At 37.7% G+C, this 15,547-nt stretch overlaps 1 protein-coding gene across 4 annotated transcripts in view; it reads right to left on the reverse strand.

The window, feature by feature from the left end:
- WDSUB1 (WD repeat, sterile alpha motif and U-box domain containing 1) overlaps window positions 1–15,547 on the reverse strand; it is a 79,671-nt gene that overhangs the window by 21,718 nt on the left and 42,406 nt on the right. For 3 of the 4 annotated variants that reach the window (XM_055397100.2, XM_055397097.2, XM_055397098.2), the window contains one exon: window positions 8,489–8,629. The exons of the other annotated variant lie outside the window; for it this stretch is intronic. In XM_055397100.2, the coding sequence (XP_055253075.1) occupies window positions 8,489–8,629 (141 nt within the window). The remainder of the gene's footprint in view (window positions 1–8,488; window positions 8,630–15,547) is intronic. 4 annotated transcript variants of the gene reach the window in all.

Consider the following 15,547-nt stretch of genomic DNA (forward strand, 5'->3'; position numbering starts at 1 on the left):
GGGTGTTCATTGGAAGGACTGATGCTAAAGCTGAAACTGCAATACTTTGGCCACCTCATGCGACGAGTTGACTCACTGGAAAAGACTCTGATGCTGGGAAAGGTTAGGGGCGGGAGGAGAAGGGGACGACCGAGAATGAGATGGCTGGATGGCATCACCGACTCTGTAGACATGAGTTTGAGTGAACTCCTGGAGTTGGTGATGGACAGGGAGGCCTGGCATGCTGTGATTCATGGGGTCGCGGAGAGTTGGACACGACTGAGTGACTGAACTGAACTAAGGTAATTTATATTGTTTACCAAGTCATATTTAAATGGTAACCCGTCATGTAGAAAAAAGTATTGCCTCCCCAGCAATAAAAGTAGATTGCAAACAACTATTAAATTTACAAAAATAAATGAGTTCTAAATCTCAATGATCACAAAACTGGAAAAACAGGTACACTTAAATACATTTCTGGTAGCACTCTAAAATTTGTTTTCTAGGAAACAATCTAATAACAAATCTGACAAGAACTATCAAAACTGTTCTTTTTAATGATTATAAGATATTCTCTGATAGGTTAACTCTGCTTTGGGGCATACATGCCATGAAAACACCACTAAATAATTGGTAACACAATGAAACAACTACCAAGACAGCAGTGCTGTACTTAGTCGTTCAGTCGTGTCAGACTCTTTGTGACCCCATGGAGTGTAGCCCGCCAGGCTCCTCTGTCCATGGGCATTCACCAGGCAATACTGGAGTAGGTTGCCATCCCCTTCTCCAGAGGTTCTTCCCAACCCAGGGATCAAACCGAGGTCTCCCACACTGCAGGAGGATTCTTCATCATCTGAGCCACCCAGGAAGCCCGAGCAGTGCATGGCTATTGACAATATAAAGTTTCTCAAACATATATGTACACCAAATAGCAGAAGAGTTAAACTGCAGCACTAAGCCATGATGGAATAAAGTTATTAAAAATGAAAATTATGTAGACTAAGTCAATATTCAGAATAGTCAAAAATGAAAGCACAACTTACTACAGATCTGCTGATTATAATTACATAAAGTATGTATGTCTATGTTTATTGACAAAGACTAGGAAACCATGCAGAAAGATGTAACTTTACAATCTCTAAATTCTTATTTCTGTAAAGGTTTTTAAATTCATAATAGACAAATAACAGATCTCAGGAATCTCTCTCAGAAAACAATATTTTGATGTTATATTCCAGTAACAAAATACATATTTCACAAGTTTCAGTTAAGTTTGTAAAACATATTCCTTTTTCTCTAATCTTATCCAAACCTGTTCTATCCAATATTATTCATTAAGAAATATATAATGTTTGCAAGGAGCCCTGGGATGAGAGACACCCAGGTGCCCCAGTGCAAAGGTTTCTCCCTTCAGACTCATCTGTAAGGACTTGGCTCACAACACCTATCACGTAATCTCTAATGCTCCAGGGACTCATTAATCCCCTCTAATCAGGGTCACAGAGTAATGGCACCTCACCCCAAAGGTTCAAACAGGTACTTCCTTCATGATGCCAAAGTAAAACAATGCAGAGTTTGCATCTCATTACAACTAGGGCACCTACAAGGTGCTGGTGGGGGACTTCGAACACCTAAGGAGATGGGCAGAATCCCTGAGTAACCAGGGTCTTGGCTCTCAGGCAAGACTTGGGCCTGAGCTCCTGTGGCAGGAGCACCAAATTCAAACCACTGTACTAACAGAGAACTTCAGACCCCAGAGAATATTAATCAGCAAGAGATTCCCCAGAGGTCCTCATCTTGGTACCAAGACCTGGTTCCACCCAACTGCCTGCGAACTCCTGTACTGGATGCCTTAGGCCAAACAATGAGCAAGACAGAAATACAGACCACACCCCCATCAAAAAATAAAGAGACATCCAAAAATATGGTACAGATGAAGGAGCAAGGTAATAACCAAAGACCAAATTAATGAAGAGGAAATAGGCAACCTACCGAAAAAGGAATTCAAAGTACTGTAAAGATGATCCAAAATCTCAGAAATAGAATGGGGGCATGGATCAAGAAAACAGAAGAAATGTTTAACAATGACCTAGAAGAACTAAAGGACAGACAGAAAGTGATGAACAACACAAGAACTGAAAAGAAAAATATGCCAGAACGAATCAACAGAATAACTGAAGCAGAACAAATGAGTGAACCTGAAGATAGAATGATGGTAGTAACCACTGAGGAGCAGAATAAAGAAAAAAGAAGGAAATGAGGACAGTCTCAGAGGCCTCTGGGACAACATTAAATGCACTAACATTTATTTCATAGGGGTCTCAGAAGAAAAAGAGAAAGATAAAGGGTCTGAGAAAATATTTGAAGGATTATAGTCAAAAACTTAGCTAACATGGGAAAGGAAATAGTCACTCAAGTGCAGGAAGCACAGAGTTTCCCACACAGGAGAAACCCAAGGAGACATAGTAATCAAACTAACAAAAATTACATACAAAGAAAAAATATTAACAGCAGCAAGGAACAAGGGAATCCCCATAAAGTTATCAGCTGATTTTTCACCAGAAACACTGTAGGTCAGAATACTCTGCGAGGGTATATGTAAAGTGATGAAAGGGAAGACTGACAATCAAGAATACTCTACCCAGAATGGAACAGAGAAATCAAGTTTTACAGACAAACAAAAGCTAAGAGAATTCAGCACCATCAACCAGCTTTAAAACAAATGACAAATGAACTTCTCTATGTGCAAAACAAGAAAAAGACCTACAAAAATAAACCCAACACAATTAAGAAAATGGTAATAGGAACATACATATCAATGGATCCTTAAATGGATCTGGATTACATGCTCCAACCAAAAGATACAAAATGGTCGAATGGATACAAAAACAAGACCCCTATATATGCTGTCTACAAGAGACCCACTTCAGATCTAGGGACACATACAGATTGGAAGTGAGGTGATGGAAACAGATATTACATGCAAATGGAAATCAAAGCTAGAGTAGCAATACTCATATCAGAAAAAACAGACTTCATATCAGAAGGAAGGACACTACATAATGATCAAGGGATCAATCCAAGAAGAAAATATAACAATTTTAAATATTATGCACCCAATACAGGAGCAACTCAAAACAAAAGGCAAATGTTAACAGCCATAAAAGGACAAACTAACAGTAACCCAGTAATAGTGGTGTACTTTAACACTCCACTTTCACCAATGGACAGATCATCCAGACAGAAAATTAATAAGGAAAAACAAGCCTTAAATGAAACATTAGATCAGATAAACATAATTGATATTTATAGGACATTCCATCCAAACCCAGCAGAATACACTTTCTTCTCAAATGCACATGGAACATTCTCCAGGACAGATCACATCTTGGGTTACAAATGAAGCCGCAGTAAATTTAAGAAAATTGGAATTATATCAAGCATCTTTTTTTTACCACAACACTATGAGATTGGAAACAAATTACAGGAAAAATTTAAAAAAATTAAAAAAAAAAAAAAAAAAAAAAAAACCTCAAACACTTTTGTTTAGTACTAAATACTCAAAAAACCGGAGAAGAAATCAAAGAGGAAATTAAAAAAAATAGCAACAAATGAAAACATAAACACAACCATCTAAAACCTACGGGACACAGCATGAGCATTTCAAAGAGGGAAGTTTATAGCAATTCATTATCACTTCAGCTCCGATCAGTTCAGTCGCTCAGTCGTGTCTGACTCTTTGTGACACCATGAACCGCAGCACACCAAGCCTCGCTGTTCAACACCAACTCCCGGAATCCACCCAAACTCGTGTCCATTGAGTCGGTGATGCCATCCAACCATCTCACCCTTTGTCATCCCCTTCTCCTCCCGCCCTCAATCTTTCCCAGCATCAGGGTCTTTTCAAATGAGTCAGCTCTTTGCATCAGGTGGCCAAAGGATTGGAGTTTCAGCTTCAACATCAGTCCTTCCAATGAACACCCAGGACTGACCTCCTTTAGGATGGAGTGGTTGGATCTCCTTGCTGTCCAAGGGACTCTCAAGAGTCTTCTCCAACACCACAGTTCAAAACCATCAATTCTTTGGTTCTCAGATTTCTTTATGTCCAACTCTCACATCCATACATGACCACTGGAAAAACCATAGCCTTGACTAGACGGACCTTTGTGGACAAAGTAATGTCTCTGCTTTTTAATATGCTATCTAGGTTGGTCATAACTTCCCTTCCAAGGAGTAAACGTCTTTTAATTTCATGGCTGCAATCAACATCTGCAGTGATTTTGGAACCCCCCAAAATAAAGTCTGTCACTGTTCCCCCATCTATTTGCCATGAAGTGATGGGACCAGATGCCATGATCTTAGTTTTCTGAATGTTGAGCTTTAAGCCAACTTTTTCACTCTCCTCTTTCACTTTCATCAAGAGGCTCTTTAGCTCTTCTTCACTTTCTGCCATAAGGGTGGTGTCATCTGCATATCTGAGGTTATTGATATTTCTCCCGGCAATCTTGAGTCCACCTTGTGCTTCATCCAGCCCAGAGTTTCTCATGACGTACTCTGCATATAAGTTAAATAAGCAGGGTGACAATATACAGCCTTGACATACTCCTTTCCCTATTTGGAACCAGTCTGTTGTTCCATGTACAGTTCTGACTGCTGCTTCCTGACCTACATACAGGTTTCTCAAGAGGCAGGTCAGGTGGTCTGGTATTCCCACCTCTTTCAGAATTTTCCAGTTTATTGTGATCCACACAGTCAAAGTCTTTGGCATAGTCAATGAAGCAGAAATAGATGTTTTTCTGGAACTCTCTTGCTTTTTTGATGATCCAGTGGATGTTGGCAATTTGATCTCTGGTTCCTGACTTTTCTAAAACCAGCCTGAACATCAAGTGCTTGAACACTGTCTTCTCAAGTGCACATGGAACATTCTCCAGGATAGATCACATCTTGGGTCACAAATGAAGCCTCAGTAAACTTATGAAAATTGGAATTATATCAAGCATCTTTTTTTAACCACACCACTATGAGATTGGAAATCAACTACAGGAAAAATAAAAAAAAACTACAAAAAACACAAACACATTTGTTTAGTACTAAATACTCAAAAAGTCAGAGAAGAAATCAAAGAGGAAATTTTGAAAAATAGATAGCAACAAATGACAACATAAACATAACCAACTATCACCTCAAGAAACAAGAAAAATCTGCTATAAACAATCTAGTCTTACATGTAAAACAACTAGAGAAAGAAGACCTGAAAAACTCCACAGTTAGAGAAGAAATAAATGAAACAGAAACGAAGAAAACAACCACAAAGATCAAAAAACTAAAGCTGATTTTTTGAGAAGATTAAATTGATAAACCTTTAGCCAAACTCATCAAGAAAAAAAGGAAGAAGATTCAAATCAATAATATTAAATATGAAAAAAGGAGAAGTTACAACTGACACTATAGAAATACAAAGGATCATTTAGGGACTACTACAAGCAACTGCATGCAAATAATATGGACAACCCAGAAGAAATGGACAAATTCTTAGAAAGGTATAACCCACCAAGACTGAACCATGAAGAAACAGAAAATATCAATGGACTATCACAAGTAGTAACATTGAAACCATAATTAAAAATCCTCCAACAAACAAAAGTCCAGGACCAGATGGCGTCATAGTTGAATTCTATCAAACTTTTAGAGAGCAGTTAGCACCTATTCTTCTCAAACACTTCCCAAAAACTGCAGAGGGAGGAATACTACCAAACTCGTTCTATGAGGCCACCATCCCCCAATACCAAAATTAAACAAAAGATATCAAAAAGAAAATTACAGACCACTGATGAACACAGACACTAAAATCCTCATAAAATACCAGCAAACCAAATCTAATAACACATAAAAAGGATCATACACTATGATCAAGTTAAGTTTATCCCAAGGGTGCAAGGATTCTTCAATATACACAAATCAATGTGATACACCATATTACCAAATTGAAAGATAAAAATCATATGATAATCTCAAAAAATGTGGAAGAAGCTTTTGACAGACTTCACCTATTTATGAAAAAACTCTTCAGAAAATTGGTATGGAAGGAACCTACCTCAAAACAATAAAGGCCATATAAAACAAACCCACAACAAATATTATTTTCAATGGTGAAAAACTGAAAGTACTTCCTCTAAGGTCGAATAAGACAAGGGTGTGCATTCTCACCACTATTATTCAATGTAGTTTGGAAGTCCTAGCGAAAGCAATCAGAGAAGAAAAAGAAAGGAATCCAGACTGAAAAAGAAGTAAAACTGTCACTGTCTGCAGACAACACAATACTATACATAGAAAACCCTGAAGATAACATCTGAAAATTACTAGAGCTATTCAGTGAATTTAGTAAAGTCATGGGATACAAAATCAATACACAGAAATCCCTTGAATTCCTATAAACTAACAACAACAAAAAAAATAAGAAATAGAAATTAAGGAAACTATCCCATTCACCACTGCAACAAAAAGAATAAAATACCTAGGAATAAACCTACCTATGGAGACAAAAGACTGTATGCAGAAAACTGTAAGACACTGATGAAAGAAATGAAAGATAACACAGAGAGATATGTTTTGGATTGAAAGAATCAATACTGTAAAAATGACTAGACTACCCTAAACAATTGGCAGATTTAATGCACTCCTCATCACATTACCAAGGGCATTTTTCACAGAACCAGTACAAAAATTTTTATAATTTGTATGGAAACAAAAAGACGCCATTTAACCAAAGCAATCTTGAGAAAGAAAAATGGAGCTGGAGGAATCAACCTTCCTGGCTTCAGACTATACACAATTAAATGAAGTAGAGATAGGTAACCTTCCAGAAAAAGAATTTTGAATAATGATAGTGAAGATGATCCAGGATCTCGGGAAAACAATGGAGGAGATACAAGAAATGTTTACCAAAACCTAGAAAAACTAAAGAACAAACAAACAGAGATGAATAATACACAAGAGGGAATCAGTAACAGAGTAACTGAGGCAGAAGGAGGAGAAGAGAGAAAGGACAGGAGATAGTATTTAATAAGATAGCTGAAAAATGCCTGAACAGTGGAAAGGAAATAGTCAACCCGAGGAGGAACACACCGAGACACACAGTAATCAAACTAACAAAAATTAAAGACAAAATATTAAAAGCAACATGGGGGGAAAATGACAAATAACATACAAGGGAACTCCCAACAGGCTATCAGCTGATTTCTCAACAAAAACTGTACAAGCCAGAAGGGAATGGCATGATATATTTAAAGTGATGAAAGGGAAGAACCTACAACCAAGAATATTCTATCCAGCAATACTCTCATTCAGATTTGATGGAGAAATCAAAGACAGATGGCCAACAAACCCAGGAAAAGATGCTCAGCATCACTAGTTATTAGAGAAATGCAGATCAAAACTACAATGATATATCACTAGTCAGAATGGCCATCATCATAAAATCTACAAACAATAAATGCTGAAGAGGAGGTGGATAAAAGGGAACCCTCTTGCACTGTTGGTGGAAATGTAAATTGATACAGCCACTGTGGAAAACAGTTTGGAGGTTTCTTAAAAATCTGAAAATATAACTACCATATGACTCAATAACCCCACTACTGCACATATACCCTGAGGAAAATCATAATTCAAAAAGACATATACCCCAATGTTCACTGTAGGACTATTTACGATAACCAGGAGATGGAAGCAATCTAAATGCTCATTGACACGTGAATTGATAAATATGTGATACATTTATCACACACACACACACACACACAATGAATATTACTCAGGTATAAAAAGGGATGAAATTGGGTCATTTGTAGAGATATGGATGGACCTAGAGTATGCCATACACAGTAAAGTAAGTCAGAAAAGAAAACAAGTATCCTATATTATTGCATATATGTGGAATCCGGGAAAAAATGCTATAGATGAACTATTTGCAGGGCAGGAAAAGAGACGCAGATGAAGAGAATGGACATGTGGACACAGTGGGAGGAAGGGGACAGCGGGATGAACTGAGAGATCAGGATTGACACACACACACACACACACACGTACACTAGTGGGAAGTTGCTGTATAGCACAGGGAGCTCAACGTGGTACCTGTGATGACCTAAAGGGTAGGATTGGAGAGTGGTGAAGGGAGGTTCAAGAGGGAGGGGATATATGTAATATGTATACATATAGCTGAAACACTTTGTTGTACAGCAGACACTAACACAACATTGTAAAGCAATTATACTCCAATTACAGAAAAAGAAATACACAGTGTTCAACAGTTCACCTCAGATCTAAGGAATTTTTAAAAAGAATAAAACAACTACTTGTTTTATTAAATAAAACAACTACTTGTCTCACTACTTGTGAGAAATGTAATGGCAATTTTGAAAAATTTAAACATTTAAACAAATTTCTGTGATCCACACTATTTACTCACTTAGTACATAATACACCCTGAAACTTAGAATAGCATCACACATACCTGATGCGATGACAGGATCTTTCATAAGCTCCCTAGTTATTGGACATATAAATTCATCAGGAATTTCAGAAGAAAGGGTTTTCACCTTTGTCCTCAGTTCTTCAATTTTCCTTAGAACTTTACTACGCAGCCCTAGAGATTCTGAAAAGAAATTATTCTGTTAGGGCTGGAGAACTATGTATAAGCTTTATGCAAGTCTTCAACAGAGTAAAATTTTATCTACTATAACCAAAAATCTTCAGAAATATTGTTTTACCACATGGAAACTTCTCTTTACAAATTCTTTAATGAATCTTTGTAGTACAGAATACTGTATGATTAAAACAACTCATCAATAGAAAGATTATTCTAAGTAACTTTAGATTCTGAAAGCTCCTCAAGAATTTCAGATTGCCCAAACACTAATATACTACACAAAATTAGAAAAGCCTATTATATGTTAATTTAGAAAACAAAGTTTCCTCAAAGATCATTTATAAATATCAGTTTAATATAAGAATTCCATCTTATATTTTTAAACCTTATGAAACTTAGTTTATTATTTGCTGATTCTTATACAATGGGACTACCAGGCCACCTGACCTGCCTCTTGAGAAATCTGTATGCAGGTCAGGAAGCAACAGTTAGAACTGGACATGGAACAACAGACTGGTTCCAAATAGGAAAAGGAGTACACCAAGGCTGTATATTGTCATCCTGCTTATTTAACTTCTATGCAGAGTACATCATGAGAAATGCTGGCCTGGAGGAAACACAAGCTGGAATCAAGATTGCTGGGAGAAATATCAATAACCTCAGATATACAGATAACACCACCCTTATGGCAGAAAGCAAAGAAGAACTAAAGGAGCCTCTTGATGAAAGTGAAAGAGGAGAGTGAAAAAGTTGGCTTAAAATTTAACATTCAGAAAACTAAGATCATGGCATCTGGTTCCATCACTTCATGGGAAATAGATGGGGAAACTGGAAACAGTGACTGACTTTTTTTGGGCTCCAAAATCGCTGCAGATGGTGACTGCAGCCATGAAACTAAAAGACGCTTGCTCCTTGGAAGAAAAGTTATGACCAACCTAGACAGCATATTAAAAAGCAGAGACATTACTTTGCCAACAAAGGTCCGTCTAGTCAAAGCTATGGTTTTTCCAGTAGTCATGTATGGATGTGAGTGCTGGACTATACAGAAAGCTGAGCGCCAAAGAATTGATGGTTTTGAACTGTGGTGTTGGAGAAGACTCTTGAGAGTCCCTTGGACAGCAAGGAGATCCAACCAGTCCATCCTAAAGGAAATCAGTCCTGAATATTCATTGGAAGGACTGATGCTAAAGCTGAAGCTCCATAACTCTGGCCACCTGATTTGAAGAACTGACTCATTTGATATCAAGGCCCTGATGCTGGGAAAGATTGAAGGCAGGAGAAGAAGGGGATGACAGAAGATGAGATGGTTGAATGGCATCACTGACTTGATGGACATAAATCTGAGTAAACTCCAGGAGTTGGTGATGGACAGGAAGGCCTGGCGTGCTGCAGTCCATCGGGTCAGAGTTGGACACAACTGAGCAACTGAACTGAACTGATACAAGACACAGTATCAAATAAAACTCATCTGTTTGTCCAAAACTGTACATGTAAGCTTCATTCATCTGTAGTTCTACTTGTATCTCGTTTCAAAAATTAATTTTTAGTTTCAGGAAGATAAATATAATTAAGTTTAGGAAAAGCAGTGTTATTTAGCTGTTTGTATTTTTATCAGCTGTCAGTTCTATTTTAGGTAGAGGTTTTTTCTGGGTGGGGGCAGTGGGTAAATGGGTAGAAAAAAGAACTCCATTTCAGAATGCCTCATAGTTTTCACAAAAAGCAGTATCAACTTTCTTTCTGATTGGAAGGTAATTCTCCATATAGTGTTTAAACACCCTTTTACATCTTTTAATCTGACAATCTTTTCAAGGATATCTGCAAACTTCCTTGAAAGCTTCTGTCTCCCTCCTAGTCAAAGGGCAGGTGTGTGTTCTAAGACCTACAAAGATAACATCTTCCTCTTGGACTACTTTGCTAGCAGTCCCCTTATCATATTGGGGGGTGGGAATCATAAATTCAGGGTTCCTCAGCTATGACACACAAGACTTAGGGGCAGAGGGGGACCAATCTGAGGATGAAGCTCATGCTGCTTGCTGTCCCATGAGTAACAAACTGTTTACATCTATTTGCATTCACTGACCGTTATCTATGGAAGTGTGGGAAGTCAACCCAGCAACTGCCTGCATCTTAAGGGATGTCCTTCCTATGGAATTCACTGAAACCAAATTGAAGATTTTTAAAATATTTTTTTAAAAAAACATCACAACACATTTATAATTAGATAGTGATCATCTCATTTAAAGGGATAATATATTACATGTAATAAGAATATAGAGGTATTTAATATTCTAAAAAACATATTTTTTTCCTGTCAAAAATAATATACATGTGTGCTAATATTTAGAATGCTTATTAGTAGAGGATGTGAAGTGAAGTGAAAGTTGCTCAGTCAGGTCCGACTCTTTGTGATCCCATGGACTATACAGTCCAGAATTCTCCAGAATACTGGAGTGGGTAGCATTTCTCTCTTCCAAGACATCTTCCCAACCCAGGGATCAAACCCAGTCTTCCACATTGCAAGTGGATTCTTTACCAGCTGAGCCACAAGGGAAGCCCAAGAATACTGGAGCAGGTAGCCTGTCCCTTTCTCCAGCAAATCTTCCCCAACCAGGAATTGACCCAGGGTCTCCTGCATCGCAGGCAGATTCTTTACCAACTGAGTTATCAGGGAATCCTAACAGTGTGTGTAGAAACCCTATTTCAAAATGTACTATAAAATGAAAGGTTAAATTGTGTGCTATCCTGCCCAATTTTAATGTTGTTTAAAAATGCCCTCTTTTACCAGCAGTTACCAAATCATATCCACAGAACTTAGCCACAGGAAAACACCTCCTTTTGTGTTGGGGGTTGGAAGTCAATGTTATTAAACTTAATTGCTCAGAAAGAAAAGACCCTTACCAGGTGAGGGCTAGCAAACCCTCAGTGTGAGTTAATGGGTAGTATTTCGCTATATTTGCTGTAACTCTGAAAGGGCATCTGGTACTTAGCAGACGACACATTAAATAGGCCATCAACTCTGTCGCCTTTCTCCACCCCTTCCCAATGCTGGGAATGCTGCATAATTGAACTGATGGTGCCAAGACACAATCATTAAAGATAGAAAATTCCAAAAACCCTCAAGAAAACAGAAGTAACTGAGTTCCAGAGTAAGGGATGGGACACAGTTTAAAGCAGAGATTTGTATACACAAATGGAAGAAATACGTTTCTACTTGGAGCCCTCTTTCCTCCCAACTTTGTCCTGTAAATACCATCGCCAAAGCAGCACCACCAGTACCAGCTGGAGGCAGAGTAACAGGAAAGCGCTACTGCCTGGAGCTAACCAACCATCACAGCCCATGATGCTGGTCACAGAGTCACCTCTGTACTGCCCTGTGGCAGAACAGGATCAACAGCTGGTTTCTTGGAGAAAAAAACATTGAATTCTTCATTATTTAAAAATAAATTTTATTAAACAAATTCTGACTAGAATGATCAAGAGAAAATAAGACATAAAAAGAAACACAAGGATTTTTTTAAGGATTTGGAAAAGATGATGATAGGAGCAATGTAATTTTTACATTTCTCTGAATCCCTTCATGAAAAGCAAAGCAATTAGATAGCAAAATCAAATTCCACGGGCATTAACAGCAAAACAAGGTAGCAAAGTATCTTCATGAGCCACACAACATATTAATAAGTGGGAGAAGATAAACCACCAACATCCATAAGATCTGTAATTGCTATCAGTGTGGAAGCAACAGGACATCTGATAGGCCTGAAAAAAGGAGACCTCAAAATGCCCCACAAGTACTCACTGCAAAGTGGGGAGGTCAGTTTAAGAGCAGTTGCTGACCTGGAAGGGTATGTCCACTCCAAAAGCCTGTGAGTGCACAGGCCTGCATATTTAAAAGGTCAATTTCACATAAGTTGTATATACAGAAAAAATGGTAAATGTTGTATTACTTAACAATATTTGCAGTTAGGCAACGAGAGAAAATCTACATAAGGAAGTATTACGAGGAATTGAAACATGAAACTTCCAAAATCTGAGGGTGTTAAGACAGCTGGTACATAATGTTTTAAAAAGCATTTGACATAATAATTTGATATTATAATTTTTTCTTTTTTAATTTTTATTTAATAAATGGTACAAAGCACAATGCCAAAAACATTAACAGTTAAAATATCACCAAATAAAAAAATACTATAGAATACACAATTGTAAAAAGCTACATTAAGTTATTTTATAACTGCCTCAAGCTGCAAAAAGAAAAAAAACCCAATACCATACCTAAGTTATCCCTCTCTCAAAATAATGCCATTTATGTTTTAAACCATGAGCACCCCATCAAAAGATGGGAGCTGCTTTTGTTAATTCATATATATATATATGACTGTATCACTTTGCTATACACCTGAAACAAACACAACACTGTAAATAAAATATAGTACAATATAAAATAAAAATAAGTAACAGGGCTGCCGTCTATGGGGTCGCATAGAGTCGGACACGACTGAAGCGACCTAGCAGCAGCAGCAGCAGCAGCAACAGACCTTTGGGGCTTTACACCAAGTTAGAGTTCCTATCAGAGGGATAACAGCACCACAGCCGTACTGAATCCACATGAAGGAGGCACACGAATGACTGGATTACAAGAGTTACAGGAATGAGAGCTGCTCACTTCCCAGAAACCGCAGCTCACAGAAAACCAACAAAGATACAGACCATTTACTTATGAATGTGTAAAACTCAAGAAAGTCCACATTATTCCTACAACATGTTGAAAGTGCTTCAGAATTCACACAATACTAATTTTCTTATGGTTCTGGTTAAATTATATATACCAGTTTATAACAAATGATAAAATCTGTAACTTTGTTCAAAGTTTTAAAAGATTACTTAAGAATAGTTTCTTGTATTTCTATGCCACCTTTATAGTTCTGGTTTCTCATTTCTTAATTAGTAAATTCAGGATGCAGGTTCTATCCCAGGCTAATTTATACACTTCCATAAGGAACGGCCTCTTAAATCCAGAGTGTTGAGGTGGGGAACCCCCAACCACATCAGATTCGTTTCACATATGATAGTATACATGTTTCAATCCATTCTCCCAAATTATCCCACCCTCGCCCTCTCCCACAGAGTCCAAAAGACTGCTCCACACATCCGAGTCTCTGCTGTTGTCTCATATACAGGGTTATCGTTATTCTCTTGCTATATCCCATATATATGTGTTAATATACTGTATTGGTGTTTTTCTTTCTGGCTTACTTCACTCTGTATAATAGGCTCCAGTTTCATCCACCTCATTAGAACTAATTCAAATGTATTCTTTTTAATTGCTGAGTAGTACTCCATTGTGTAAATATACCGCAGCTTTCTTATCCATTCGTCTGCTGATGGACATCTAGGTTGCTTCCATGTCCTGGCTATAGTAAACAGTGCTGCAATGAACACTGGAGTACATGTGCCTCTTTCAATTCTGGTTTCCTTGGTGTGTATGCCCAGGAGTGCGATTGCTGGGTCGTATAGCAGTTCTATTTCCAGTTTTTTAAGGAATCTCCACACTGTTCTCCATAGTGGTTGTACTAGTTTGCATTCCCACCAACAGTGTAAGAGGGTTCCCCTTTCTCCACACCCTCTCCAGCATTTATTGGAAAGCAGCCATTCTGACTGGCGTGAAATGGTACCTCATTGTGGTTTTAATTTGCATTTCTCTGATCATGAGTGATGGTGAGCATCTTTTCATGTGTTTGTTAGCCATCTTTATGTCTTCTTTGGAGAAATGTCTGTTTAGTTCTTTGGCCCATTTTTTGATTGGGTCGTTTATTTTTCTGGAATTGAGATGAAGGAGCTGCTTGTATATTTTGGAGATTAATCCTTTATCAGTTGCTTCATTTGCTATTATTTTCTCCCATTCTGAAGGCTGTCTTTTCATCTTGCTTAGAGTTTCCTTTGCTGTGCAGAAGCTTTTAATTAGGTCCCGTTTATTTTTGCTTTTATTTCCAATATTCTGGGAGGTGGGTCATGGTGGATCCTGCTGTGATTTATGTCGGAGAGTGTTTTGCCTATGTTCTCCTCTAGGAGTTTTATAGTTTCTGGTCTTACATTTAGATCTTTAATCAATTTTGAGTTCATTTTTGTGTATGGTGTTGGGAGTGTTCTAGTTTCATTCTTTTACAAGTGGCTGACCAGTTTTCCCAGCACCACTTGTTAAAGAGACTGTCTTTTCTCCATTGAATATTCTTGCCTCCCTTGTCAAAGATAAGGTGTCCATAGGTGCATGGATTTATCTCTGGGCTTTCTATTTTGTTCCACTGATCTATATTTCTGTCTTTATGCCAGTACCATACTGTCTTGATGACTGTGGCTTTGTAGTAGAGCCTGAAGTCCGGCAGGTTGATTCCCCCAGTTCCATTCTTCTTTCTCAAGATTGCTTTGGCTATGCGAGGTTTTTTGTATTTCCATACAAATTGTGAAATCATTTGTTCTAGCTCTGTGAAAAACACCGTTGGCAGCTTGATAGGGAGTGCACTGAACTTATAAATTACTTTGGGTGATATATTCATTTTCCTCACAATATTTATTCTTTCAATCCATGAACATGGTATATCTCTCCATCTATTAGTGTCCTCTCTGATTTCTTTCACCAGTGTTTTATAGTTTTCTATATATAGGTCTTTTGTTTCTTTAGGTAAATATATTCCTAAGTATTTTATTCTTTTCGTTGCAACGGTGAATGGAACTGTTTCCTTAATTTCTCTATTTTCTCATTATTAGTGTATATGAATGCAAGTGTTGATTTTATATCCTGCAACTTTACTATATTCATTGATTAGCTCTATAAATTTTCTGGTAGGGTCTTTAGGGTTTTCTGTGTAGAGGATCATGTCATCTGCAAACAGAGTTTTACTTCTTCGTTTCCAATTTGAATTCCTTTTA

Source organism: Moschus berezovskii, chromosome 2 (genome assembly GCF_049115385.1).
Source record: "Moschus berezovskii isolate FMDL1 chromosome 2, NW_MosBer_1.0, whole genome shotgun sequence".
NCBI classification, from domain to species: Eukaryota; Metazoa; Chordata; class Mammalia; order Artiodactyla; family Moschidae; genus Moschus; species Moschus berezovskii.